The sequence below is a fragment of the Anolis sagrei genome, chromosome 1 (assembly GCF_037176765.1).
Source record: "Anolis sagrei isolate rAnoSag1 chromosome 1, rAnoSag1.mat, whole genome shotgun sequence".
Taxonomy (NCBI): Eukaryota; Metazoa; Chordata; class Lepidosauria; order Squamata; family Dactyloidae; genus Anolis; species Anolis sagrei.
This window is the reverse complement of record NC_090021.1, coordinates 233,687,318-233,712,542: the sequence shown is the minus strand read 5'-3', so window position 1 is coordinate 233,712,542 and position 25,225 is coordinate 233,687,318. Positions and strand designations below refer to the sequence as shown.

Sequence of the window (25,225 nt, the reverse complement as noted above, 5' to 3'; positions counted from 1 at the left end):
GGCAAACATTCAATGCTGGGACATGAATAAATAATATGCGTACATAAACATTAAAAACATTTGTATCAACATTAAAATACACTGTTTAAAACAGTCTCAATCATCCACTTCGAATCTAGTTGGCATGGTAAGGTTTCCTATCGCTGCTTTATTGCACTGTTCCAAAAGCTTGGTCCCACAGCCAAGTTTTAACATCCTTCTGAAGGACAGGAGGGAGGGGGCCGATATAATCTCACCAGGAAGAGAGTTCCATAACCAAGGGGCAATAACTGAGAAAGCCCTTTCTCTCATCCCCACCAATTGTGCCTCTGACAGTGATGGGATGGAGAGCAGGGCCTCCTCGGAGGATGTTAATCTCCGCGATGTTTCATACAGGGAGATGCGTTTGGACAGGTAAATTGGACCAAGGCCATGTAGGGCTTTATAGACCAAAGCCAGCACTTTGAATTGTGCCCAGTAGCAAACTGGCAGCCAGTGGAGCGGACGTAACATGGGAGTTGTATGCTCCCTGTATGCCACTCCAGCTATTAACCTGGCTGTCTCTCGTCGGACTGTTTGAAGCTTCTGAACAGTCTTCAAAGGCAACCTCACAAAGAGTGCGTTTCAGTAGTCTATCCTAGAGGTAACGAGAGCGTGGACCACCATGGCCAAGTCAGACTTCCCAAGGTACAGGCGCAACTGGTGCACAAGTCTTAATTGTGCAAAAGCCCCCATAGCCGCCACCGCAGCCTGGGATTCCTGGCTCAATGGTGAATCCACGAGGACTCCCAAGATGCAAACCTGTGTCTTCAAGGGGAGTGTAACCCCATCCAGCACAGGCTGTAACCCTATACCCTGCTTGGCCTTGCGACTGACCAGGAGGACCTCTGTTTTGTCTTGATTCAACTTCAATTTGCTCGCCCTCATCCAAACCATCATTTTGCATACTTAAGAGAGAGAGAAATCATTTCGATTAATATATGTCTGGGGATCAACCGTTTCCCTCTATTTTGTAGATATACATTTGCCAGGTAGAAAGCCTTTCTGAGACATGTAAAAAACAGTTCCTCTTTTCTGATCTGATGTTTTTTTTTTCTCACAGCAGCTCCAGTCGACCTAGCATGAGCTGCGATGGAGGCCGAGCTGGACATAGCAGTCCACCATCTCCTCCTGGTGTGAGTTATCTGCAGCACGGCAATTCCTCCGCTGGGCTCTCTCCTTCCTGGCTCTCCTCTGTCTCAGGGGTATCTGCCACCTCTCTCCTTCTGGGCTCCCTCTCTGTAGGGTGCGTGTCTCCTTTCTCTACTAATGCTTCACTTCAGGAAGAGATTGATAACCCAAGCAAAACCCAGCACCCGCATGCACCGCCTCTAGATTTCTCAGTCCAAATCTGTGTCCTCTTTTTAGCTACAGGATATGTCAACAAAACATGTCCTGTGCACTGCTTTACCCCCTTTGAGATTTGAAATATTTAGCCATATTCTTGAGTATGTTAGTTAGCACTTGACATGAATTCTTAGGAAAGTTAAGCCAGTTTCTATGGCATATAGAGTCCCATCACATTACTTCTTTCCTTTCTCCCCTATACCCACCAAAGCAAGAGAGTGAGAGAAATTGGTCACTTGTCTCTTCAGTCTTTTAAAGAATAAAAGCGGGCCTAGGCTAACTAACTTGTATAAACTGGATTTGCCTATACTTGAAAAATTAATGCAGAGTCTTGGCACCTTAGCTGAAGGGATTGGAGCAGCCATGACTCAGTGCATACAGTTCAGTGACCTGTCAGGTATGTATGAAGTAGCTCCCAATGCTTGGCTTGTGACCAAATCTACTAGCATAAAAAGCATAGCTTCCGCTTCTTGCTTGTTTGGGTGGGTAATGATTAACTCCCTTTGCCTCTCCCAGAGAAGGAGGGGTGAAAAAGCTTGCAGCTCATGGGGTGTGATCTGTCTACCTTGGTTCTTTCTCTTTTTTCATAGGTCTAGGTGGAGAGGAGGCAAGACCTGGGGTGGGGCACACAACATTGGTATTACTGCAGCATGCCGATTGGTTTCTTCAGCTTCTCTTTTTTCCTTCCTCCTCCACTCTTTGCATTTCATTTCCTTCTGGCTTTAATGATTATGGGTTTGAGGGGGTTTTTACAGGATGAAATCAAGGAATTTTTAGTGGAATCAGAGCTTCCAGCTTGTGTGGGGTGGGGGCAGGCTTTGCAGTACAGAAATACGTACATACTATGTCATCAGCAGGGCACCCCCCCCCCCAGCACCAATTGCCGCTCTGGGCCAGAGTGAAGAGAGAGGGGGCCAAGGGACAGTTCCACCTTGTCTCCTGTGCTATGCTAGTAATATAATATAATATAATGTAATATAATATATTGTATATACATATAATATTATAATGTAATCCAATATAATACTACTAATAATATATTATAATTATATATTTATATATTTATATTACATGTAATATTATTAATAAGATTATAATATAATGGTATAGTACAATATAGTAATATTTAATACTGACATTGTACTATGCTAATAACATATTGTATATATATATCTTGTAAGTCCTTCTGAGTCCCCTTTGGGGTGAAAAGGGCGGCATATAAATGTCATGGATAAATAAATAAACAAGTAAATATTCTCTTCAGGCTCATTTATGGGGAAGGAGCCAGAATGAAAATGAAATCCTTTTATGTTAAATAATAGCTTTGAAATGAGAGTGAAAGTTAAGGATTTAATTGGGATGCTTCAGATGGTTTTAAAGACTGAGAAGTTATTTGTTTTCTAACCTGCCCTTCCCTTCTTTCTCTTCATCAGCCTTATCAACCCACTGCTGTGCTTTCTGCTGGAGTCACACCTGGGTCTCCTGATGCCCCTGCTGAACCTGCCCCAGGTGCCCCATACTTGCCACCAGATCTTCCCAGCACTCAAACTCAGCTTCCACCAGGTTCTCCTGATGCAGCTGAACCCTTCAGATCTCCTGTTCAAGTCTCCCTTGGTCCTGCTCAGATTCCAGGTTCCCCCGTGACTCTTCCAAATCTTTGGTCCCCAGGATCCCCCAGTGTTATAATTAAAACTTCCCCAGGAAGCTCCCCATTTCAGGGACTCCCAGATCTCTCTCCAGGGCCCCCAAAGGTATCTGCCAGCTTGACCTGTGTTCCTGTGGCTCACAGTCTGGAAACTTCTCATTGTCTCTTGGGAGTCTCTGAGTCCCCTGGTTCCCCCAGCACTTCTCAGTTCCACATTGGCTCTGACCAGCCTCCTGGTTCTCCCTCTCGCATGCAGGACTCTTGCTTACTCTCTCAGGACCAGGATTCCCTTAATAATAAAGAACAGAGAGAGACCCTTGAAAGCCCACAGATTTCTCAGTTAGGCCTACGCCGTGCCTCAGAGGGAGTGGTGCATCCACGGGGTAAAAAGCTGGTCAGGGAGGAGCTGGGAGGGTCCTTATCAGTCCTGTCAAGTAAAGGGGGGGCCCTTATAGAACAGGCTGCCGCTGGAGAGTCCAATTGGAGCCTGTCTCAGTCCTTTGAATGGTCGTTTCCTAGTCGGCCTCCAGAATTGGGTGGGAGGAGACTGGGATCCCCTCCTCAGTCTCCTATTCAGGAGGCTGATGACACTGGCCTCTTGGAGACAGAATTGGGAAGAAAGAGCCCTAGGCTGGAAGGGATGCATGAGGAACCAGGTTTAGAAGGCCAGGGCAGGAGTGGAAAAGAGGCTGAGGCTTACAGGACCTCTTCCTATCCCAGTGTCTCCAAGGATGACCTGGAGTTCCCTTCAGTCCTTGGGGTGTCAGCACCTGGAGGTCCTTCTGCTCAGGAAGAAGGTAGCAGCCACAAACTGATTAGCCCTATTCTAGCAGAAGAAATTGACTCTGAAGAAAAGCATGAGGGCTTCCTGCCTCTTTCCCCTACCCATGGGGAAGGGGCTTTACGGGTAATGGAGTCATTGCCAAGTGTTGAGCAAGCTGCCCTATCTGCAGAGCCTTGCATCTTTTTCTCAGAAGATGCCCAGGTGCAAATGGCTGCTTCCTGCCAGGAGGACAATAGTGCTCTGGCACGAGCACAAGGAGGCAAGGTAGAGGATGTTGACGTATTGAGGGTGACCGATCCTGACCCTGGATCTCATTGGCTGGATGAACTTCTGGCATCTCCTCCACCCAGTGCTGATGATACAAAGAGGAGAGGCAAATCCAAGCCGGAGGAGCCCACAGGACCAGAGGTAAAGGAGCTTTGTTTTGTGTGAGTGTGGGAAGTTGACAGAGACAAAGGAATTGAGGCCATGAGTGAAAAGTCTTGTTGGCGTTCTCTTTTTAGTGCCTTAGAACCTGACATTTAACTGTCTATGGGCCTTCAAGTTGCTTTTGATCTAATGACAAGCCCATGAATTTCATAGGGTTTTCTTAGGCAATACTTTCTCAAGAGGTGGTTTGTCATTGCCTTCCTCTGAAATAAAGCCTGCAACACCTGGTATATCCCCAGGACTAACTGGGCTTGACTCCAGTTAACTTCCGAAATCAGGCAGAACATGGTGCCTTTAGGTAATTTTGGCCCTCCTAGAATCTGGCATGCTGGGGGTTCAGTATGGCTTGGTGGATGCACATTCCTGCCCAGTACGATAAAGAGAGCTAGTCTTTGTGAAGGGCAGGTCTTGGTTTTTGAGTAAGCTGCAAAGTGGTTAAACAGGTTAGGTGGCTGCAAACCATGCAGGAACAGAAAGTGAGCCAAAAAGTGCTCCCCAATGGGATAATCCTCTAGTCACCCTGGGAGGAGTAACTCCTCTTCCTTCTCCAAATTTCACCTTCTTTATTTGTCAGAGCTGTTGACTGGATGGTTTCACCTCACCATAAGAAGTTATGACTTGAGCATCATTACATTCTATTAAAGAATGTCAGTTAATTGTACCATCTTGTAGACAGTAATGAGATGTGTATTTAGGAAGGCATGGTTGCTGTAGAGTGCACAAATGAACCGATAATGAGCATGGTTGTAGTAGGTAGTATTTCTGAAAGTTCAGAAAATCAGATAGACCAATTAGAGTTCTGGTGGCTTGGTTTTGGGGTTCTTATGCCATGTGCAACTTCATTTTCATTTTCCTTTCTTTGTTGGATTGCATAAATGTTTTACAACTTTTTCATTTTCCTTGCTAAAATTTCCTTTCCATAATTTCTGTGTAGTTCCTCGGAGTAGACCAGTGATGGGCAACCTTTTGAGCTTGGTGTGTCAATACTCGCCAAAAAAATCGAGCATAACTCGGGTGGGGTGTCACTTTGAGAGAAAAAATAATAATTTCATGATATTTATAGTTTAATAACAAAAATATATTATTTTAATATATAACTGTATTTAATAAACCAAAAACTAATCATTTAACTTACCTGCTTTTTCTATAATGCCATATATCTCGGCATTATAGAAAAATGCTGGTGTAGGAGCCGAGGATGAAATGTCCTTTTTGGGATGCGGCCCCATCTTCTCTGTATGCAGCCGCATGCGGCTGTGTGTCATCGAAAATGGCTACGCGTGTCAGTTCTGACACACGTGTCATAGGTTCGCCATCATGGGAGTAGACAGTTCTGCAGACAGTCTCATACAATGATCATCTTAAGCATTTGTTTAGGAAAAATGAACCAAATCTAGATTTAGAAATTTAAGTAGATACAATTTTCTTCTTTGAAAGATCATTTGTAATCTAAGTACAGATGAGTAGGGTCATCATGCATGGTAGTCTGCAAGTGGGTTTGACACTCATTTTTTTTATATCTGGAATGCTCTTCATATAGGAAAATAGTAATGTAAGAAGTAGCATTTTTTGTTTGGAACACAGGAAGTTATATTACCCTGGTTCATTGAGTTCAATACTGTTTAATATGTAGTGGGTTACACTTTTAGTTTAAATATGTATTTGGGATAGACTCTTAATTTTTAAGAGCTTCCTTGAAAGAGAGAAAGCAGACTAGAAATTTATTTTATTTACTTTGTTTTGTATCCCGCCCTCTCTCCCTTCTAGAGGGATTCATATACAAATACTATAATCTATCAGTCAGTCAGTCAGTACTACTGATTCACTGAATCTGCTCTAATTGTCCATACCAGTTGGATTTAGGCTGGCATTGTTTGCATGCAAAACAACTAGCAACACCAAAATTAAAAATTAAGGGAATATATGTAAACTAATTGGAAAACCCTGGTAAATCTCCATTTTCAATTTTTGGTGTTTTTTCATATTGGATATTGCTAGAAGGAGTGTCTTTACTAAATCAAATTCCTTCTAAATTAGTGTATCCTTCCTATTTGTTTTTCTTTATCAGGATCTCCTTGGATGGTCACGGAAGGACCTTTGTAGTGAATTTGGCATTGTGGGAACAAATCAGCCTGACACCTATGGCATGGGATGGGCTGCTGGTGTCAGCAAGGTGGATTGGCCTAGTGAGACGGAACAGGATCGAGAGTTTGGCACTGGTGTACAGGACTGGCCAAGTTCATATAGCATTGGTGATCCCAAAATGCAGGATATGGAATTTGGTGCCATGCAGCAAGACTGGACCACTGGGACACCTTTAATGGTTAGTTCCAATCCAAGGCAAGAAGACTGGCTTAATACTTATAGTGGCAGTCACACCGAGGAGCAGATTAAGGAATCGGATTGGAGCAGCTCGTATAGCGTGAGCAGTGCAGAGTGTCAGGACAGAGAGCCATATGTGAGGAAGCCTGGTTGGCCCAAACTCTGCAGTGCTGAGGATGATCAGGGGAGCAGTGAGTTTGGAACCGAGAAGACAGGCTGGAGCAGAGAGTATGATTCTGGTGAATCAGAAGAAACAGCCTGGCCAAAGAAATGCAGTATAGAAGCTACCAGCTGTCCAGAACTGGAGATCAACGCTAAATCACCTGCTGATAGCCATCAGGATATTGGACTGAGGACTGATGATCACAGAGATGTGGATGTTATCTCTCACAGGGCCACATTCAGTGCCAGTGAATCAGTCTGGCTTAGTGACTCCACTGCTGGTAGTGCTGACCAAATGCAAAGAGACTTCAGTACCCACCAATTAGATCAACCCAGCGAGCAACCAGATTCTCAGGTTAGCACCCACCAGCACACATGGCCCAGTACATATAGATTTGATGGTAGGGGTAGTCAAGACTCTGAACTGAATGCAAAGGTATCTGACTGGCCTAACCGATATGATAAAGGGGTTTCCCAAGGCCACACTGGTAACTTCAATGCTGAAAAACCAGATGGAGCTAGTGAATATGTTGATTGCAGAGCAGGTTGGGAAAGAGAAGTAGATAATGGAAATAGAACCACTAAATCTGAGTCTGACAACCTGGAATTCTGTGTGCAGAACTCAGTCTGGGCTGATGATTACAAGTTGAAAGAAACTGATGCACAAGATGATTTTTCTACCAACACAAGAATCTTGGACAAAGATACTGATCTTTCAGGAACTGAACAGAAAAAAGAGTTTGGTGCCATAGAGAAGGCCCAACTTTGCAGCTTTGGACAATTAGATTTACCAGGTGAAAGGGTGATGGTGGATGTGGAGGAGATGGGGGATAATGGGATAGATTTGGGTGGAAATCTGAGAACTATGGCCGGAGTTGAATTCAGAGGAATTGGAGAGGGGCAGTCTAAGTGGGTACAAGAAATTGGCCTCACAGATACGGATTTATCCAGTGACCTGAAAATTGAAAAGCCAGACGTCTTTAAAAAAAACACAGAGAAGGAGCTGCATTGGTTTCCTTCCCTGGGCTTGGAAACCTTGACTGTTTCATTAGAGGCAATGGATACCAGAGAGCCGGGTGTGGGACAAGCAGATATTCCCTACAGATCTAGTGCTGAAAACATGGACGTTTCTGATTTAATGCCCAATACTTTGGATGGGACCGAGAAAGTGGGGCCAAATCAGATGGATTGGACAGATGAACAGGAGCATAAAGACACCAGTTACCACTATGGAGCTATTGGTTTAGAGTGTGATACAATTCAACACCAAGGAGAAACCGAGGACTCTGCAATGAGGTAAACACTTGTATTTGACCTCTACTAATGGTGGGGTGAGAGAAGAGTGGGATTGAATAAGTGTAATTGCATTAAAAAAATGAAATAGTAATTAATTTTCACACATTTTGAATAGCTTGCACCCTAATCTGCTTGCTACCCTCCCTTTCATTTTAGCTAGTTACCTGTTGTTGCTATAGGAAGCACTGCATGGTACTTTTTCTGTTGAGCAGAGCAGATGAATTCTTGCTATATCCTCTTATGGTCGGAAAACATTTATGGGGCATAAGCAAGAAGCAGTTGCAATGTTTCACTGTAAAAGTACAGCCCAGAATTGAAGTAGTAGTTTTTCTTTCTTCTTGCTTTAAAAGTATAGAAGGTTTGTTTTTTGGAACTGTTTTTTACTGGCTATGTAAACGCAGAAGGCTACTAAGCTGCTTTAGAATAAACTTGCCTGCTGTTGTAGTCACCCAGAGGCATATTTTGGTTCACCCAAGGTGAACTTGGAAGGCCCCAATGACAGAGCAATTCTTTGTTCTGCCAGAGTTACCCATTTTGCTCTTGTGTGGTCAGTTATCCATCTATTCCAGTGTTTTATCTTGGATATCTGCCAAGTTCAGTTGGATGGAAGACAAGGAGACTGATTCTTTCTGAATTGCATTTAGTGTTGGGCTTTCAATTAGCTGTCTTGGTTTGCAACATCCTGTACCAGCAGACCCCATGTTCTTTATATATATCATCAGCAAACTTATTCAGTATGCTCTGAAGCTGTTGCCTCCTGTCATGCTCTTGTCCCTTTTTGTGATGAATGCAGGATGAATAGTGCTATCTCATTTAATTCATTATATTCTGTAGGGTTTTCTTCATCATTCTTACTCCACAAACACTATTATTGAATATATTTTGGTGCTCTTGTTTAATCTTTGTTTTGCTGGCTGGCATAGCTTTTTAGCTTGTTTGGTTCTTTACATTTGAGATTCAAAATTCAAAACCTGGTCAGAAACTGAAAAAAGTCCAGCAAATCACTGTTATTGTTGTAGTTCCAATTTCCCTCTTTATTTTACCAGCAATTACCTAAAGCCTTCCACAGCATTTATAATGGCAATTGAAATAAATTGGTAGTCAATTAAGCTTCATGTTAGGGATGGAAAACTACTAGGGTCTGTATGACCCCCCCATGACTTCACTGCCCCGGTTGTTTTCCCCTTGACTTCACCTAACTTCTCATGGGGACAGTTACATCTAGCCACTTCCCCAACACACATACTCCTGAGCCACATTTTCAGACATTTGTGGCTTCACTTGCATTTTTTAGGGCTACAGAGGCCTTGTGGTCAAACCAGGAAGTGTTCAGACTACTTTTTCTGAGGAAAGGCCTCTACAGACAGAAGGAAAGTTTCTACAAGGTTTTAAAAAAGATGTGCATATGGAGTGGATAGTAAAATAGCTAGAAAGCCCCCCATGATGCTTGGAGAACGCTAACTGGCCAATTTCAGTATAGGATGCCAATCCCAGCTTTGTTTCACTCGTACATTTCTTGATTTCTCCCCACTTCCCCTCCAGTAGCTTGAACCTCTCCTCTCATTCTGTGATCACCAAGCACTGGTTACCATATCGCGAGAAACATAAAACGGCCAGCACAAAGTAAGGCAGGACATGACTAATGCTACCTAACATTATCTTTAATCTACTTTATCTGTGGCTCTCTTGAACATTGTGGTTTATGCATGGGCATACTACTTGGGACTCTGTGATTGGAGAATGGGTCCTTTGCCAAAATGTATTTCAGCTGAAGTTCAAAACACTGTAGGACCAAAGGTTTAGTGGCGTTGCATTATCCAAATCTCCATCTGCTATCTAGGTGCTTGTAAAATGAGTAGGCAGGCGGGCTAAAAGCTGTGCTCATGTGGAAGAGGCACTGTCTTACAGAGAGGTGGGACATGAAGAATTTGATAGGTCCTGCTGGATTTTCTTCCAGAAGCCCTTGACCCCATAACAAGAGCACATTGAAACTGAGAAATGGTGCCATTATAGAGTGGAGCGCATGGTGAAATGTGAGATGTAACTTAGATATATTGTGGCTTTGAAGGATTTTATGTTATTGACATGTGGTCCTTGCTTCCCCCTTAATACCAGTATGTATAGCCACAAAAATTGGTTTTGCTGCTATGGAAGGCAAGCAAGGTAGGCAGTAGATATGACCTATCTGAGGCTCAAGCTTTCTCCATGGACTGGGCACTGAGTTGATGAGGTGCCTCTGGAAAGCTTTGAGGGCAAAAAGGCAGCTATTCTTCCCAACTCTACCAACTGATACTGAGAGCAATACTTTGAAGGGATACTTCTGAACATTTTAGACTACTCTGAGAACAGAGTTTATGTTCCACTGTTCTCACTGTTGATATATCAAGCCCCCATGAACCTGTCTAACCATCTTGGGGTCTAATTATATGTTATAGACCCCACAGACCACAATCTCAAAAAGCAACCTTAGGGAGGATAACAAGGAGAAGAGAGGCAATCGACTTTTTCAGCCAACATACCTAAAGCATTTTTCTTCAGCATACAAATGATATAATTGCCATTGAAGATGGGAATCTGCATTTTTTTTGTTGGCAATAGTATCCCCCCCCCCCCCAGTGATAGTTGAGCTCTTTTTGTTTAAAAGTATCTTATTCTACTTGGAATATAGATACATGTTCGTCTTGGTCAGTGGTTCTCAAACAATAGATTAAGAGACTGGTAATCTTAGTGGGATGTAAGTGCATTAATCATAGCGATAACATTCTCATGAATACTGCTGCAATGTGTATTTTTTGTATTTTACAGCTATCATAATAGAGAAACATTAAATATCTGCAGTAATATTTAAGTCATAAATTGTATTATATCTTTCCATTACTAATGAAATTGCAGTGTTTATTTGTGTTTGCTTCTAAAATACTATTGCAATTGCATTTAAATTTGACTTTTAATTGATAAATGTAATGACAGAATATTTATGAACATATATATTTCCCTTTAAGAAAAAGTGAGGCTTTCCCCCCATGAATCAGGTTCTTTGGCAGGGAGATGAGTGTATGTTAAGATATAAAAGGCAAAGAATCACTGCATTAGGGTTCTTATGTTATTTGTATAAGGAGGAAAGTTGACATTTGTTTATAGATTTGAGAGTTACCTCAAGGCTACATCAAATGCTATACAGAAGAAAAGCTGGGTGTGTTCAATGGTGGTGCAGATGTATACATGTGTGTATTCCTCCTGTATATTAGAGTTGAAGAAACATATAATGAAAAATGGAAACTTGTGTATAAAGCATGAAGTACCCTTGATTTCTTTGAACTTAAAGCTATCGATCAGGCCTACAATCAGACAGATCAATGTATTTACTTTGGCTTACCCACATTGTAAGAATCTTCCAATTATTCATTTTGCCTTATTGCTATATAAAGAATGTCTCAGTTTGTGTAACAGCCATAGAAAATAATAGGTTGCGCAGTATAGTGCACACTTTGGTGTCGTTCCGTGTTATGCTTGGAACAGCCTTGTGATGTTGTGTAGGTAAAAAATGCCATCTGGTACAGGATCATCTAGTTAGTTTTGGCTAAGTAAGAGTTTGAACCGGTAATTTCCCAGGTTGTATTATGGAATCCTGATCATTTGGCTGTCATTGTTGTCATGTTTGAGATCTTGTCAAACATCTCAAAAGTGAGCCTAGACAGAGAAAGATAGTCCATTTTATGTGGGAGGGGGGAGTTGAAGGAGGGAAACCATTTTCATTGGTTATTCCTCCCTCTTCCCATATCAAAAACAAGGGTTGTTTCGAAGATGGTAACATGGCTGGGGAAAATAACAGGAAAACAGGGAGATGGTTTAACTCCTTCAACCAACCCCCTTCCCCTCAGATAATGGAACAGTACCGACAAAAACTTGGCATTGACATATTCATTCAAAGTTAAGTGTGGCAGTGTATCTCAAGTACAGACTTCATTCCTTTTACAAAATCAAGATTTACTAATTTCTGCCTTTGGTTCAGTGCATTGTTCTAGAATCTTTGACTATTGTTCCTGTCCTTTTATCTTCTCCCCATTAAGAATGGGTCTGAGCTTAGCTTCTTAATCATGATGTGGGCTGGGTCTGTGTATCTTGTAAACCACAGAAATTGATACAGTGTGGTTTTGCAGCCCAATCCTTAAGGTTATGCAAGGTTGTTTAAGGCTATGAATTGTTAAAAGGGGGAGTCACATTGAACAAAGTGGGGATTTCCTTCTCAGTAAACATGCCTAGGATCATATTCCTGGTTTCGTACCCTGCTGGGAATAAAAAAGTGGGGAGTTTGTCAAGCTCTTTCCTTGCAGGCGAATGAGTCACAAGATGTACAGACCTTCCATAGAGGCAGCTAGTACAATTACAGCTGCATACAACACTGTTCAGTATCATCTTCCAGCTCTTTGAGAACATTATATAGCTTTACTCACATTTCTCACGGTGCTAAGAATATTCCTCCCTTTTCTGTTTGTTCTGATGCAGTCAGTTGCTGCTGTAGCAGTTAACACTCCTTTGTATCTTAACACTCATCAGTCACTCTACAAAAGAACAGATAGTAACCTCTTTTTTCTAAACAGAAATATAATAATATATAATCATTCTGTTACTATACTTATTAATTAAAGTATTGTTTGAAGATATAAAATTGTATTATTTTATAAGTAAATACAAGTAAACATAATGCTGTTTTGGCACATGTGAACCCACTGCATCCTATGTTAGTTCAGTGCATGTGATTCTTACATCTCATGGTTTGTATGATGAGTCCAGCTGGAGGCATTTTTCCTGCTTGTATAATAATATAAGGTTGCATCTAGCATTGTGCATTTGCTTTTCATTGTATTTAGAAGGCATTAATTTCCCCTTTGATAGCTCACTTGATTCCCCACTCTTTTATCATTCTTGTGCAACTGAGAAAAAGTATTTTGGAAGAAGAATAGCTAGTATGGGGAAACACTGACAAAAAGAACTGTTAGTAAGATGCTAGATGTATCTGAAGAGGAAATGAATGTATATGGGGGAATCATGCAGGAAAAGGAATTGTAGCAAGATAGTGGGAACCCCTTTGAGGAAAAAGTTTCAGGAAGCAGTCACATTGACATTTTTTATCTCAAATTTGAGCAGAAGATGTTATACTCAACGACAGTCCAGTCCCAGCTGCCTGCTGGAAGAGATGATTTCCAACAAAGAGGTAGCCCAGCAGAAGAGACCCATTTCTTTCCCCAGCTGCCATTTAGAAGAAGGAATGAAACTGGGCAGCTTGCCTGATGAAAAGGTGCCTGTAACTGAAGAAATCAGGTTGAAAGTATCACCTCTTCCAGCAGTGGAAGATGAAAACATTTTGTCTATTGTGGATGGCGGGGATGACAAATTTCAGAGCAGAAATGAGAATCTTCCACATCTGGAATCAAGGTCACAAAGTCACCTAGAGCAAAATGGAAGCCAGGCTGTGGAACCTGTGTCTCAGGAAGCTCAGGCTTTTGAAGAGATTGTAGCAGTGGCAAGAGAAGACTTCATCTTCTTGGAGGTAAAAACTATGCTGAATATTTTTGAGATGCCCTTTTGACTTTTGTGGTACTTCTGCTTCTTTCTCCCAGGCATGGTCACAGAGCTTGGAAAAGTTTGCACTCCAACTCTGGGACCCTCACAACTAAGCTCTGGCTATGCCCTTGCCCCTGTACAGCCATGTTGAAAGATTTCTGCTACTTTTAAACCTTTAGCTGTCTCTTTTTGGGATAAAGAGTTGTAGTGCACATTTGTTTGACAACATCCTTTTCCATGTACAGTGATGTCTTTGCATTGCTTATTTGTCCCGGGATGCTGGGTTTTGGCCACTGATTGCAGGAGGACCACTGGGGGCATTAGAAGTGTTGTAGGTATGTGGCATTGCTCTTCATCCCAGACAGGGAAAATATGTCACTCTGATTTCTTCCTTCCCTTCTTCAGGATACAGAGGTTCTCGACAGCACTGCCTACCGTGACCGTGCTAATTTGGGCCGTAAGCGGGGTCATCGGGCACCTGCCACCCGGTCTGGCGGTGCTCTTTCAGAGAGTGACAGAAATAGCTGGATGTTCAAAGATTCCACAGGTATGATGAACTGCTGAGAGCTGGCCTGGCCATAATTTGCATGTGACTTTTTCCATTATATTACTGACATCTCTTGTATTGCATGGGGTTGTTTTTTTCTATATGCTATAGGTTATATCAGTTGTATGTGGCATTTTTCTGTGAACCTTATGTGTTAGTTATTCTCAGCTAGCCAGCTTCTAGTAATATGTACTTTAATAAAGTAATATTTCTATTTTTGCTGTTCTACATATGTTTATTATGTTTTTGCAGAGTAAAACAAGACAGATTCCTGTCTGAACAAGCCTATAGTTTGAAACTAGATGGTGAACAAAAATAGAAGAAGGGAAAGGAAATGGTGTCAGGAGTAAAAGAGAGATGCAGTTTGTTTCTGTTCATGTGTTTAGGCTTAGCTCCAAGTTTCAGCAGATGGACCAGATACATAGTCTGTGGCTGACTATGATGAAGATAGCTGGCAGGATTTTCCCAAATTGTTTGTCTTTACTGTGTTCTAGGCATTATGCTTTAGAATTTGGTTTTAATTTTGTCCCTCAAATATAGCATGTACTGGAATTAGTCACATAGTGTTGGTGTATCTTGTGTTGTTGATATCACCACCCTCTTCTTTTAGAGCCTCAAACAGCTTCTGCAGCTTCAGATGAAGAAATCCATGAGGAGCCAAGGAGCAGGAAGTCACGTAATTCTCCACTGACCAAAGGGGTAAAAGTGCCCCTCTTCCCAGGCCTCAGCCCTTCAGCATTGAAGGTAGAATCTTGCATGGGATGTGAAGAAATATTGTGTGGGATGAGAAGTATTATTAGGGTGGGTGTCAAGAATATTTATTGGAAATCAGAATATCCAAGGTGATATTTCTAGGCTGAAATCAAAGCAGTAACTGAAAGAGTGAGGATTATAGTTTTATTCTTTTGAAGTGTTTTGCTAGGAAACTGCTTCTAATAATGCCATGTTTGACCCTAGGCGAAGTTGCGGGGGCGAAATCGATCTGCGGAGGAAGTTGATCCGCAAATTGAGGCCAAGGAGGCCCCTGTACAGCGCTCTAAATCATGCAAGATTGCCAATGTCAGTGGGAAGCCTCTGGTGCTGCCACCCAAGCCAGAGAAATCCTCAGGGTAGGTGTGTGGTGGTTGTGATGGAGGAGAGATTGTAAAACTATTTGTTGTGATACATTTGTAGTTCCCAGAATTGATACAGAATTGATTGCCAGAATTGATACAGAAAAGGGGTGTGATGTAGCAACTGTTGCAAGAGAAAGGGAGGATTCAACATTAATAGATAAATAAAGAGAAAAATAAATAGATAAATGAGAGAAAAATCATTTATACCTATAGCCATCTGTATTCTCTTGGTGTCATTGCTTTTGCAGCCAGTATAAATCACCTGTTAAAAAGAGAACATTATTTCTGAGGAACACACACACACACAATGTTATGGTAGAAATCTTCAGGTGGATAATCTTTCATAAAGCCTAATGGTGTCCAGTGACTACAGATTGTGAAGTGGTTGGTTGGGGTGAGGCAGATGAAAAATGTGGGAAGGAGGAGTGGAATAGAGTAGCTGGAGTCTGGAACCTTCTGTTGCCCATTCCTCTGATCTAATTGTGAAGGCATTGCAGCACAGTTGTCAGATCATCTTGGGCATCTTTTGTCCAGTTTAACCAGAGAAGGATAGCCCATGGCCCTCCAAATGTTTTTTGGACTGCAGATTCTATGAGCTCTAGAAAGCATAATCAAAGTTGAGGAATGATGAGAGTTGAAATCCAACAACTTCTGGAAGACCACAGGCTGTGCATAACTCATTCTTAGTTGGTGAAGTGACTTATCTTTTTAATATGGATACTGACTGAAACTTGGATATGGCACATAGTTACAATACATGAGTGAGTGGACAATATCCAGGCTATTAAAGCTGGGATAGAGAGCTTGCAGCACTCAGTCTAAATTTTGTGTAGGTGCTGTGTGGAGAGAGTGAGTACTCTGCAGTGTTATAAACTCTGTTGATTTTCAGATTTGGCTTCCCGAGGGTCAACAGACCATGCAAAAAGAAAAAGACTGTCCCCTCTTTAAAAAAATCTCATATTAAAACAACAAATGGCTTTCAGTAGTGTTAGTAATAAACCAATTGGCTTCTCTGTTGTGGTGCCCAGATTATGGAAGAGCCAACCTGGAGAATGGGGATGCTCTTAGCTTCTTCACCTGGGTGCTTTTTGGTGTATGATGAAGACTGCTGAAATCTGGAAAGCATTCACTTAAACCAGCCTTTCACAATGTTTGTTGCTTTCACCTGTTTTATTACTGGGATTATATTTGTGACTGTGGTTTTGCTGAGAACCATCTTAATATGTTTAGGTGACCAAAGGAGGGGCAATATTAACTGAAACAAATAAAACAATAATAGCAAATGCAATGCTTGCTACTCATGTGTAATGACTTGTAGGTTTCCCACAGGCTACTGATCTGGGTTGATTCCCAGCCTGCCATCTAGGAGAGGCACCAGACTTAGAAAATGGTATTAGCCGTATATAGCACTCTTAAAATATTTTTTCTTGCGCATCGTCTTTTTGTCTCTCTAGCAAAAAAATGGGAGAAGAGGTTGGCATATGATGGCATCTAAATGTGATTAGCATATAAACTGTTTTTATTAGAACCACTTCTTGTCTGCCTGGGTCAGTATTTGTAAAAAAAACCTTTTCTGAAAGAAATGCTAAGCTTAAGGCCACATGTGTGTGTGCACATACATATTCATATGCATGCATATATATTGGACAAGGGATATTACTATAATCACACATTTGGTTCTGGGTTCACATTTGCTGCTGGAAAATTGGTAATTCTCTTTTTTACTACTTTTTAACCATTTCCTTACTCCTTAGGTCTGAAACATCCTCACCCAATTGGCTGCAAGTCCTGAAGCTGAAAAAGAAGAAATAATAATACAAACATTCAGGCAAGTGACTCCTCTGTGGGGCTTGAGGCTAGCTTTCCCAACAGGTCGCTGGTTCCGATACTTACACATTTGGAATCACTGTTGCTTGCTAAGTACACACTGCATACCGTAAACATGGCCTTTGATTTTTCAAGTACAGCAAATTGTGACCAGTATTTCTACAAGAAAAAAAATCTTCCCTGTTAAGCAATAAGACCTTTGTACATTTGTGGAATCTATCTCCTCTGATCATTTGTCAGTACTAATTGAAATGTATACAGGGTTAGTTTCTGCGCTGTCACCACTGTATGCCAGAAGTGTGCTTCAAGTTCAACTGCTTAATCACATCTCCTTGTTGAATCTGGGCACTGGCTAAAATACAGCAACTGGATGTAGGCTTGTGGAATCAACCTTTCCACCACTATCTCCTAGTAAGGCTCCGGGTCTCTCAGTATCAACCTAGTTTACCACAGGAGGGTCTGATCTTGTTTGAAGGATAGAAGGGAGGTCTTGTGGCTCTCACTGTGCTGCTGGGCTTCAGCTTCTATAACCCCTCTTTAGAGGCTTTTGTGAGATGCTTGGAGTCCCAACATTATGAAGGCTACAGGTTGCACCCTGCTATGGAAGGAAGAACCGTGTGCAGAGGCTCCACTGGTACATTCTTTTATATTTACATTGCAAAATCATGCACAGGTTGGGCATCCTACCAAAGTGAAGTATCCTTCAGGTTCATGAGGAATGCTCTTGTCTGACAATTTAAATCTCCATAATAGCACACAATAAAGAGGTTCTACAGCTTTTGCCAACAGCCAGGGGATAATTTACATGACCTGTGATTACGGACACAAGACCAAAAGGCAATTCCAGTATCTGGATTCTTTTGTGAATAGTTAGGCAAGGGAACTGTAATCTCTCACGTGAGGTGCAAGGTCAGAAAGGAATGCCCATTACAGAAAGCAGGAAACAATTCACTTGTGGACTGGAAAAAACATGTGGAATGAAATGACCTTCGGTCTCCTGTTGTTTGGTCTTTGTATGGTTTGCAATTTATTTGAAAGAAGTGCATACATTTGGTTCATAGGTAGCTTCAATTTGGTGCTGGTTTTGTAAAACATCTAATTAAATTGTGAAGTAGGAGATGGAGAGAGAGATTTTTCTCTTTGGGAATCCTGATTAAAATGAAGAAGATGTGATGGGGAGTTGTCATTGTGTCCAGTTTTGCATTTGAATGAATTATATCCATTTCAACATGCTTCTCCTTAAGGTATGCAGGTAGAATTAAAGACTAAAAGGCATGTTTGTGGAACTACATCCTCAAAATGTTGTGCCAAAGTTGGACTATAATCCTCAAATGTATAGGCAGAACTCCTGCCCCCTCCTTGACAATACAAAAAACAGACAAAAACAAACAACAAGCTTGCTGACCTTTGTAATTCCTTTCATATTCTTTTTGTTTCAGATATTGCTCTCCTGCTCCTGGGGCCTTGACAGCAGATGTTCCAGTGAGCTGTTCATGGGTGGGAGGCACCCTGGTGGGTTTGGAGCCAGAATCCTCATCCAACAACTTTGAGGGATGGTGCCAGGAGGGATTGGGAGGGAGAGGGAGAATGAGGCACATTTATGCACTTTGTATCACATTCACTCACTCATGCATATGGCGGACAGATTCTCTCTGCTGCTATCTTGGCTGTTTCCTCCTCCTTTGTTTTTCCTTCTTATACCACATACAATTTTATAAAGTCTCTATTTTTTGTAATCAGTCAAGGAGCTTTATGCTGGCCCCTTTTCTTTCACCCCAAGGTAGGGAGGGAAGACAAAGAGGTGAGGCTTCTGCTTCTCTCTGCTGCCATATAATGCATTTCAGACAAAAGAGGAGTGGATTTTCCCCCTCAGTCACTTGAAACAAATAAAGGTTTTATGGTTATGGAAGCACTGTGGTTGTAGCATGCTTGTGTGTGATACTCTGATCTATATCCAGAGCCAGGCCTTGTTACTTGGCAACAGGCTCCTGAGATGGGCAGACGGCAGTAGGGGTTATAATGAAATGCTGGTGAAAGAAGATCATGTTTTGCTTTTAAGTGGAAAAAGCAGCATTGTCTTTCAGACAGATTTCCTGTTCTTTCCACTTTCTGGTTTTAGAATGAATGCTTCTATTGGAATATTAGTTGCTCTCAAGAGTCAACAGAGAAATTCTTGGGGGTGGGAAAACCATGCCCCTTGGTAAATATGTTAAAGTGGATGTGTAGCTGCTCTGCTGTGCAAGAACATATATTCATCATATTATCATTATCATCACTTGTACTCAATCTCTCCCCACAACTTTAAGTGAGGGTTATCATCGTTAAAATATATAAATAAAACAAAGTTTCATGAAATACATATATTAAAAATGGAATAAACATTAAAGCACCCATTCTAACAAAAGTTGACAAAATGTAAAGTTGACCAGAAAAGATATTTTTTAAAATTGTGTCTTAAATTTTGACAGCAGAGTCCTAGGCAGCTGATGGAAATGTCCTCTGGATGACAGTTGTCAGTTGGGTTCCGGCTGGTTGGGATAAGTGTCCCCAGGGAAACTAAGTGTTGGGGTGGATTGTACGGGAGAAGACAATCCTATAGGTAAGCTAGGCCCAAACCAACACTTTGCCTAAAAAGTGTTTGGCAAGCAGTGGAGAGACTTCAATATGGGTGTGATATGCTCACTCCTAGATGTCCCCATGTTGAGTCTGGCTGCCATGTTGGAGTTTTCAGACTTGGTACAGAGGTAGCTCAATGTATAGCACATTACAGAAGTAATTAGCAGTGCATGTACCACCATCTTTAGGTCTTCTGATTCTAGGAAGGGGCATATCTGGCCTATCAGCTGAACTGGTAGCCAGCACTCCCAATCATTGCATCTGCTTGAACTAACATTGGAAGAGATGGATCCAGGAGCACTCCCTAGCTGTAAACACAGTCTTTCAGGGGAACTGAAACCTCATCCAGAACTGGTTGATACACCTCCATTCCCAGCTGAGGACCCTGAAAAGCAAGCATTTCTGTCTTATATAGATTCAGTTTCAATTTGTTTTTCTTCTCATCTATTCAATATCATGTTAATGAAGGCATTCTCAGGAAATAGATCCTGGTGTAGACAAAATTGCATGTTGTCCATGCAAGGCTGAGGTGTCAGTAGACTTTGGAGGAGGTTTACAGAAGTTCAAAGATTTATGAAATCAAAATGGTTTACAAAGGATAATGGAGGAATCCAAATGGGAGATGATGATGGACTGCTGACCGAATGTTCAGAACTGGAACAGAATGGCTGGCTGAAACCTTGAACTGAAAGCCACAGCCCTATAACATTCTGGAGCACACCCTACTTGTACATATCTAATCCTCTCCAGGCCTGAAGGTGGAGAAAACAGATTCTGGTAATTTGAAGCAGAAGCTGGCTGTATGTGGTATTGGCTAAAATGGCTAGTCCTAATTGCCTGCTGCTTTATGGCACTCTATGGCCATAGGAATTCTGAAGAGTTTAAGGCAGAGACGGGTAATTCTTCCTGATCCCAGGGCTATGTGCAATGCCAGGAGGGACATCAGGGTTGCACATGTGTGTGTACACTTCATTCGATCTCCACTCCAGCATTCCACTCCATTCAAATAGGCTCTGACTATTCAGATTAGTAAATGGGATTCTTAAAGAGGAGGGCAAATTTGAAATTTTCCCCCAGGTAATCCACATTTAGACAGCTGTTTTTTCCACTGCTATTCGTGAAAGAGAAAGACTAATTATGGTTGAAGAGATTTCTAGGATAGCAATGAGATTAACCCCCTCCTCTGATTCCAGTTATGATCACTGATCTGTATAGAGACCTCATGAGCCATCCAGCCCAACCCCCTGCCAAGAAGCAGGAAAATTGCATTCAAAGCACTCCTGACAGATGGCCATCCAACCTGTGTTTAAAAGCCTCCAAAGAAGGTGCCTCCACCACACTCCGGGGCAGAGAGTTCCACTGCTGAACAGCTCTCATAGTCAGGAAGTTCTCCTAATGTTCAGAATGAAGTACACCAGGAAGTTACAGGTTGGGTGACTGAGGGTTAACCATTTTTTTCTTTCTTTCAAAATGTATCTTTGCATAATCCTTCCTCCCCTATTTGACTAGCTTTCTCAAGCACCTTCTGGATGTGTATATTGCAAGTACAAGTCACCCCACAGTTGAAGATTTAATGCACCATAAGGAAACACATCCCTAGGGTGGAAATACAGAGCAACTGACCTTCAAATGTAACTGCATGTTTTCAAAGTGTTCCTATTCCCGTATTACTGCCATGGCCACATATAACTACCCTTGAGCTCTACATCAGCACTTCCTTCTCAAAGTTGCTGTGCTTCATGATTCTTTGGTGGGTTCTGCAAAAACTTAGATGGATAGAACATTGTAGATGTAAGCAGTTTTCCGCGGCCACAAAATCACTGGCTAGCACCTTACATGAGTATTACTAGGCATAGGATTTAGTCATTCTCCAATGCAGGGATGCAGAATTTGTGTATCCTTGCATTTAACTGAGTGTTCCTCACTTGTTACTGTTTTCAAAGGCTGCCATTTCACATGCCTTTGACTGAGGGCTTGCCCGAAGCATTGCCTTGCAGCCACCAGAGGCCACTGTGGCACTTGCTAAACAGTATCCCATAAATCTTGTCTGCATTTAGACTGCAAAAAAACCAGGAAAAGCAAAATTAGTAGGAAATGGAGAGAATAATAATAATAAGTATTATTATTATTATTATTATTATTATTATTATTATTATTATTATTTATAGACCACCCTATCTCCCAGAGGGGACTCAGGGCAGTTTACACACAAGAAGGCAAACATTCAATGCCCAGGGAAGTGTAAATACATTAAAGCAATACAGCAAATACAAATAATGACAACAGCGAACTAATTGCATAAAAGGACTATACATCAAAATAAGAAACAGGATACAAATAATAAAAAAAAACACACCATAATCTACCATAGAAGGAGACGAAGAAGAAGGACAAAGGAAGACTAATTCTATCACCACATGCTTCTGGTCTTAAAATGAATTTCCACCAACCATGTTTTTCTGGACATGAAGTTTAATGGTCCTGCCATAGGATCCATAAACTTTGCCTCATTCTAACTGTTCTTACTGATCCATCTAGTCTAGTGTCATTGACAAGGACTGGCAGTGACTCTCCAAAAAGGAGTTTTTTCAGATAGGAGGAACAGATGGGACCTTCTGCAGGCAAAGCAGGTGTTCTGTCATTGAGCAACTGTGTATCCATCTTTGCAAGATGAAAAACTGCTATGATTTCTAGTTTAAATTCTGGCAAGGGCTTATCATGTAGTGGGTGGAAAACTCATAACCCTCCAAACAATTACTGTCAATCTCAGCCAGCATGTTTACTGAGATGATGGGAGTTATTATCCAACCTGCAGGATGATAGGTTCCACACTGTTCTGTACCAAATGAGAGAGCTCAAGAGAATATAAGTAATTTCAGAATCAATCTTTTAAATGGTCCAAAATTATTTTGGCGAACATTTCAAATAGCTCTTTAATTTAAATTTAGCAATTGAAAGCATTAATACTTTGGTTTGTCTGAAATCATTGTAAATAAAATATTAGGAAAGAGCCCTCCTGACCCCTTTCCACACACACACACACACACACACACACACACACACACAATTGCACACAAATTTAAATTAGGCACAGCTGTTTGAAATGTTCTCAAAATAATGTTTGGATCAATGAAAATATTAGTTTTCAAAATCACCATATATCAGGTTTTTCCCCATTATCTTTTCAACAAATCTGGGGTAAACCAAATAGAACTGGCTTTTGCACATCACTTAAAAATCCAATTATAATTTTAGCTCTGTTACAGGCAAATGTGTTTCTTGATATTTATAGCAGAAAGTGATAGTTCATTCACTGAAATATTTGCATGATAAAACAGTAGGGCTTTTTAAGAGTTGGTCAAAAATTATGGAATGTCTGCTTGTATCCAAGTACATATTTACCACTTTTCATAACAAGCAGACTCTGAAAATGATCCGGCAGGGCAAAGCCAAGCTGGTCATCTTGGCCAACAATTGTCCTGCTTTGAGGAAATCAGAAATTGAGTATTATGCAATGTTGGCCAAAACCGGAGTACACCACTACATTGGCAACAATATTGAATTGGGTACAGCTTGTGGAAAGTACTACAGAGTATGTACATTGGCCATCATTGATCCAGGTGATTCTGACATCATTAGAAGCATGCCAGAGCAAACCGCAGAAAAATAAATGTGGCAGGAGTTTAAATTTTATGTAATAAAATTGGTTATAACTCTGAAAAAAATTATGGAAAGATATCTTTAAAATTTAGAATTTTGTGTTCAGAGGAACTGTGCATTATCACAAAAGTTGTGAGATGAATATACAACACCAAGTCCTATTCTCTAAGTGTGGTTGGTAAACTGCAATTCCAGCCACAGCCTCAAAAACCAGGCATCCTCAAACTGCGGTCCTCCAGCTGTTGGGCCTCCAACTCCCAGAAGCCCTCTCCATCTTGTACAATGCTCTGGAATTCTGGGAGTTGGAGGCAAAAACAGCTGGAGGGCCACAGTTTGAGGATGCATTCTCAAGAACGGTAACTAGGTAAGATCCCTTTCTTATCTGCACTTTGAATGTTTTGGCCTCCAAGTCTTATGCAGCCTAGTCATCATATCAAATCATTTATGGTGGGAGTTGAACTGTAACAGATTTGGAGGGGACCAGACTGGGGAAGGATTATTAGAGTAGGAGTAAGCACAGCTGGTCTTATAACACCTTAAATAATGTTTAACCATTGGTATCTTGTAATTGAAAGATGGGTTTTCACCTTCTCAGTTGAAAGGTGAATGAAAGTAAAAGCACCATTTTATTCTACTTTGATCAGACTTCACCTTCTGTCATTGGGCATCATAGTTCAAGGATGTTGACAAGCTGGAGTGTGTTCAGAGGTGGGTTGGCCTAAATAGTACTAAGTCTGGAAACCACACCTTACATAGATCGGCTTACTAAGCTGGGCATGCTCATCTTAGAGAGACTGAGATGTGACATAATTGCCATATTTAAATACCTGATAGATCTGATGCAAATGATGGCGAAAGCTTGGGGTGTTTTTTAGCTCTCCAGAGACTAGAACAAAAACCAATGGATTCAAATTACAATTCTACCTAAACACCGGGAAGATATTATACATGCAGTTCTACAGTGGAATAGCTTGCCTCAGAAGGTTTTGAGCTCCCCATCTTTGAAGGTCTTTAAACAGGTTGGATGACCATCTCTGGAAGTGCTTTAGTTGTGTAATCTTGGATGGCATGCGGTTGGACTAGATGGCCATTTACAGTATTCTCCAACTCTATGTTTTTAAAAGTTCTGCTGGACTATGAAGCTGAATGGGATTAAGTATTTAGGCAGACACGTCCAAAGTCAGGTCAGCAGCATGAAATAGGATGGCCCAAGTTAATTATGCTGCTAAGCAAGACAAAGCCGCATAGATCTGTAAAGGTAGAGAGAGAGGTGTGGGGACTACCTCTGTCCTTCGGCCACACTTTTGAGACTTCCTATTGTTATTTGGGTTTGCTGCAAGCTCACAATGCTGTAGATTGCACCAGTCCTGTGAATGTGGCATACCTGAATGGATGCAAAAATCAACTTATCAAAGATGAGGAAAGAGGGAGAAGTATTTTTTAAAGAGTTGAACAAGCAATGGATGTCCTGGTCTGTGGTATAATTTCCAAGAGCTAATTAATTTTCTCTTGATTCCTAAAGTAACACAAGGGATTCTAAAAAGCTCAAAGAAATGCATGTATTGTATGAGCTGGCAAAGGAATTTGACCCTCCTACAAAGGCTGTGGAATAATTTCAACTGAACCAAAGCCTAGAAAGTCCCCAGTAGTTGCAAGCTCTCAAACCCCTACAAGGTTTTGCGGTTGTAGCAGATTTTTTAACTGCTTTAAAGGATCTCCAGCTACTATTTCCTACCCTCATGGGTTTAATACATGTATTCCATACAGTAGAGTTTCACTTATCCAACATAAATGGGCCGGCAGAATGTTGAATAAGCGAAAATGTTGGATAATAAGGAGGGATTAAGGAAAAAACTATGAAATGTCAAATTACGTTATGATTTTACAATTTA

General features: G+C 41.3%; 1 protein-coding gene across 5 annotated transcripts in view; it reads left to right on the top strand.

The window, feature by feature from the left end:
- TNKS1BP1 (tankyrase 1 binding protein 1) overlaps window positions 1-18,966 on the top strand; it is a 40,428-nt gene extending 21,462 nt beyond the window's left edge. For 4 of the 5 annotated variants that reach the window (XM_060771977.2, XM_067461519.1, XM_060771985.2 and 1 more), the window contains exons 4-12: window positions 1,082-1,154; window positions 2,799-4,202; window positions 6,292-8,003; window positions 13,152-13,554; window positions 13,974-14,115; window positions 14,726-14,859; window positions 15,073-15,224; window positions 16,985-17,058; window positions 18,497-18,966. In XM_060771977.2, coding sequence (XP_060627960.2) covers window positions 1,082-1,154; window positions 2,799-4,202; window positions 6,292-8,003; window positions 13,152-13,554; window positions 13,974-14,115; window positions 14,726-14,859; window positions 15,073-15,224; window positions 16,985-17,042 — 4,078 coding nt within the window. In that variant the 3' untranslated portion in view covers window positions 17,043-17,058; window positions 18,497-18,966. The remainder of the gene's footprint in view (window positions 1-1,081; window positions 1,155-2,798; window positions 4,203-6,291; window positions 8,004-13,151; window positions 13,555-13,973; window positions 14,116-14,725; window positions 14,860-15,072; window positions 15,225-16,984; window positions 17,059-18,496) is intronic. The other variant, XM_067461526.1, reaches the window with a different exon arrangement.
- Window positions 18,967-25,225: the final 6,259 nt, after the last annotated feature.